Below are 4,679 nucleotides of genomic sequence, written 5' to 3' on the forward strand. Positions count from 1 at the left end.
GGCACCATCTGATTTCTTCATCACTTTTGCTAATGCACCCCCTTTGTCCTCAGCGATCGAGTAGAGGCAGGCTGGTGTGCTTCTTCTGTGTGGGTTTTGTTGTCTCTCAGCTAGATGGCTGCTTGTTTATCTTCAGGTCTTTAAACTTCAGGTGCTATATCTTTTGGTAGCTGGGCACCATCAGCTTTCTTCACCACACTTGCTTGTGCACCCATTGTCTTCAGTGACTTCAGGTGTTATATCTTTTGGTAGCCAAGCATCATCCACTTTCTGCACCACATTTTCTTGTGCACCCATTGTCTTCAGTGATCATGCCAGGCAGGTGAGCATCTCAAACTGCCGAATTGTTAGAACAAAGTGTTCTTGTGTTGAGGGAGTACTTGTTCAGCACATTTTTTAAATGCCATTTTTGTGGTAAAATTAGGTGCTTTGGCTGATATTTGGGTCGACTTACATGTGAATATATAAGGTCATTAGATATGTATAAAGAATGGTGTTAATCATTTCATAATCAGTGACCATAATTGGAGGATGAGAAGCTTTCCTGCGAGGGTCTGACTGCTCCTTCCCACACAATTTAGAGTTTATAGATCCTGGAGCCAAAGACGGGGCTTTCTACTCCTGTAAAGAGTTAAGAGTCTCGGAAAAACACAAGGGGAGTTGTACCTGCCCTATGCAGTCACTATGAGTCAGCATCGACTGATGGCCATGAGTTTTTTGGAAGAGCCAAATTGGACGATTAAAGGGCCTGGGGATAGATTGGGTCTCTGTGTCTTGGTGTCTTCCAGGGACCCTGTGTGAGTCTGGGTTGTCTAGAGAAACAAGTCCAGAGACACTCCTATGTGCATACAGTAGAACCCCGGACCTCAATACTGATCCGTTCTAGAAGGAGCCTCGAGATGCAATGCGGTGGAATTATGAATCAATTTTCCCCATAAGAGATAACTGAAAACGGATTAATCCATTCTCAACCACCAAGTTTTCCTCCAACCTTGTCTTTTTATACAAAACATTGCACAGAAATTTCAAAGTAAATAAGTTCAGAGTTAAATGATATAATTTGAATAAGAAACACAACATTTAAAAAGTTTTAAAAAACTACAGCATGGCCCATACCTTGAGATTGATGAGGATCTGGATTTGAGGACACAGATGCAGAGAGGAGGTATGGAGAGAATCATTGCTTAGAAGGGGAATCCCCTTCCATAAAATCAACTGGTTCCTGCTTTTCAGGAGTTTTTCCCCTTCTTTGCCTTTTTTCATTAGGACCTGGCTGACTTTCTCGGGAAAAAAAAAAATGTCTAATGTGGTCTGCTGTTGGTTTTTCCTGAACTGTTTTCTGAAAGGGTTTACTAAATTATTGTCAACATCGTTAACACAGTTAACCAGTTCCTTATCGCGATGGTTCTTTTCAAAACATTCTTTCTTAGAATCCATGGTTTTTTAAATCTAAAAACAGTACAAAAAGCCACCCAAACTAGGAAAATTATAGCAAGATGGTTGGAACACCGCTGCAAAAGATTTAAGCAACGTGTACTAACAACTCCAACTAACGCCAAGGGACCGAGACACTGCTTTTGTTTACAAGACTCACGTGTTGGGTCAGAGTCCCATGTTCTGTTCGGGCTCCGATGCAAAATTTTCCTGACATCCGATTATGTCCAGTACTGATGCGCTCGAGTACTGAGGTTCTGCTGTACAAGAAAGAGCTTTATATCAAAGAGCAATTGTACATTACGAAAATGTCCCAACCTAGTTAGCTCACGTCCATAAGTTCGATATTAGCCCATCTGTCCAATACCAGTCTATAAATTCCTCTTCAGACTCACCCAACTCATGCAATGACGCCGAATGCAGGAAGATCACAGGCCAGTGGGTGGAAAGCTTTGTGGAGGCATCTCAGCGCTGACAGGGGTCTCCATGTGGCTCCTCTGGCTCTAGTGTAGCTCCATGTGTCTTATCAGCAGAAAGATGAAGCAGACATTGTCTGTATCTGGCCTTCAGTGAGCTTTTATCTCTGCGGTGCCTCCAAATGAGGTCATCGAGCTGCGGCCTGATTGACAGGCTATAGACTCCACCCCTTTGCAAGTTGACACCAGCTCATGTAACTGCCACAGACCCCACTACCTACTTACTACCCTGCTACCATCAGGAGAGTGGTGTTTCCCAAAGTGGGCGATAGTGCCCCCCTGGAGGGCACTGGAGGGATCCGGAGGGCTCTGCAAAAGCAGCTACCCACCTTTTATCCTGGAGCATGGACTACCATACAAAAGTTCTTCCTTGCCAGGGGGCCGCTGAGTCAAATCAGTTTGGGGACCTTGGCTGTGAGTCTGAAGCAGAGGGCAATCCAAGAACCGAGAGGCTGGCTTCAGCCTGACTTCTCCGCTGTTGGATCTTGGCCAAGGTCTCCGTCAGGTGGGGGCATGAGTTGTCCTCCTCTGAATGGCTCCTAACCCCGAGTCCCGGCCCGCCCCTCCCACTTGCAGGAGTCAGGGCTGTCCACGTGGATCGGCCAGCAGCTGCGCCCCCTGGAGAACGTGCCCCCCATGTTGGCTGTGCTGGTCATCACGGTCGTCATCGCCTTCTTCACCGAGTTTGCCAGCAACACGGCCGCCACCATCATCTTCCTGCCCGTCCTGGTGGAGCTGGTAAGTGTCCTGGGGGTGTGCTTCCAAACCCACTGCCGATTCAAGGCAGAGAACAGCTACTTCCCAGGGTTTCCCAGTGGGTTTGAACTGCCAACCTTTTGCTCATCAGTCCAATGCCTAGCCCAATGCGCCACCTGGGCTTCCATGGCAAATCCCCATCACCACCATGCCGCCCCCACCCCCAAGCACTTCCCAGCCTGGTGCTGGGTAACTTGCAGGGTGAGGGGAGGCCAGCCTGTGCCCGTGTGCGGGTGGCATCGCTGCCACTAGATGGCAGTAACACCGCTCACCCAGTGGCACCGTGATTGTCTCTGAAGGTACCAGATGTCCCCTGGGGGACAAAATCACCCCTGGTTGAGAAACACTGCTCTAAACTCTAGCAAAGAGACCACTCCAGCTTTACCCCCAAATGCTCCCAGAGCACAGAGAGCTAGAGAAAGCCACTCTGTCCCCACTGTCCCCAAGCTCGTATTGCCATGATGTGGAATCCAATTCCTGGTGGCCTTGAGAGACGAGGCACAACTAAAGCTTTCTAGGAATAGGCCACCTCATCCTTCTCCTGTGGAGCGGTAGGTGGTTTCGAACTGCCAGCCTTGTGGTCAGCAGCTCAACGCACATCCCACTATGCCTCCAGGGCTCCTCTAACCCCTCCCCCCCCCAAGATAAATTTGGCAAAACCTTCAGGCCTAAACAAGGTAAGGAGGGCTGCCAGGAGGGAGTTGGAGTTGACCCGATGGCAGTGGGCTGTGGAGAAATTCCTAATGCTGAGATGCATGAATGACAGCCTGGGCTCTCTCAAAGGTGTGTTAGCAATGCCCAATTCAGTCTCCATGGGCGGGGTGGGGTGGGGGGTGTCCTGCTTTACATTCCCTCCAGCAACCTGGGGGTGGGGACAGGGACTGTTTCCTCACCCCCTTGTGAAACAGGATAAGTCTCATCAAACCAATTCCCAGGATCTGAGGGAGCCGGCAATTGGGCATGAGGACTGCTATGGGATGGGCGTGGGGGGCAGGCGAGGAGGCAGAGAACCCGGCCTGAGCGCAGGGGGCAGCTTTTGAGGTGAAACCCCCCACAAATCACTGCCACCAAGTCAATTCCAACTCAGAGTGACCCTACAGAACAAGCAGAACGCCCCCTGTGGGTTTCTGAGACGTTAACTCATGGGAGCCTCGCCTTTCTCCCTCCGATCAACCGGTGGGTTCCAACCAGTAATCTTTGGGTTAGCAGCAGAGGCCAAAGTTTTCTAGAGGGGGCAGACACTGTCCTGCCGTTGGGAAATGCTGGAGAAATGACCGACATGGACAGAGTCTGAATGTCCCCATGGCCGTGAGGGTGGCTGATGAGCCTGACTTGACTCGCCGGCCCCCAGGATAACCACGTGCCAATGACGACGTGTTGATGGCAACAACGTGGCCCACCAACTGAGCCCAGCCACAGACGTGCCTGATCCCCACTGTCTTAGAAACGTGGCCGTCTCAGGCAGACATTCAGGCTCAGCAGGGGGGTTGCTATGTTGGCGCCCTCACTCTTGTCCAGTGGGCACCCTGGTGGCCACATGGGGATGCCCACTCTTGTTGCTGTGTGAGGACCATGGGGCGGGGCAGGCCGCTTCCTTAAAGATTTACACATCGGGGCTCAATCAAGGGCAATGTAGTAGTGAGGAATTACTAAACCCGAATGAAGGCCAAACATGATGGTGGGACAAGAGGGAAGTAAAAAAGAAATAGAGGAAAGAACCAGGAGGCAAAGGATATTTATAGAGGCCTAAATACGGGCATGTACATATGCAAATACATATATAATGAGAGGGACTAGAACTATGTACTCATATCTATATGTTAAGAATTAAGGTTGCAGATGGACATTGGGCCTCGTACTCCGTTAACACAAGAACACTGTTCTAACAGTCCGGCATTCTGTGATGCTCACCTTGCCGACATGATCTCTGAAGACAAAAGGGGTGCATAAGCAAATGTAGTGAAGAAAGCTGATGGTGCCCGGCTATCAAAAGATATAGCATCTGGGGTCTTA

At 49.7% G+C, this 4,679-nt stretch overlaps 1 protein-coding gene across 2 annotated transcripts in view; it reads left to right on the forward strand.

Annotated features, from left to right (window-relative positions):
• The window catches only part of SLC13A3 (solute carrier family 13 member 3), an 83,664-nt gene that overhangs the window by 74,277 nt on the left and 4,708 nt on the right, over positions 1 to 4,679 (forward strand). For both annotated transcript variants that reach the window (XM_045295139.1, XM_045295138.1), the window contains one exon: positions 2,487 to 2,648. In XM_045295139.1, coding sequence (XP_045151074.1) covers positions 2,487 to 2,648 — 162 coding nt within the window. The remainder of the gene's footprint in view (positions 1 to 2,486; positions 2,649 to 4,679) is intronic.

The sequence above is a fragment of the Echinops telfairi genome, unplaced genomic scaffold (assembly GCF_000313985.2).
Source record: "Echinops telfairi isolate 266 unplaced genomic scaffold, ASM31398v2 ScPeMD7_5592;HRSCAF=6446, whole genome shotgun sequence".
Taxonomy (NCBI): Eukaryota; Metazoa; Chordata; class Mammalia; order Afrosoricida; family Tenrecidae; genus Echinops; species Echinops telfairi.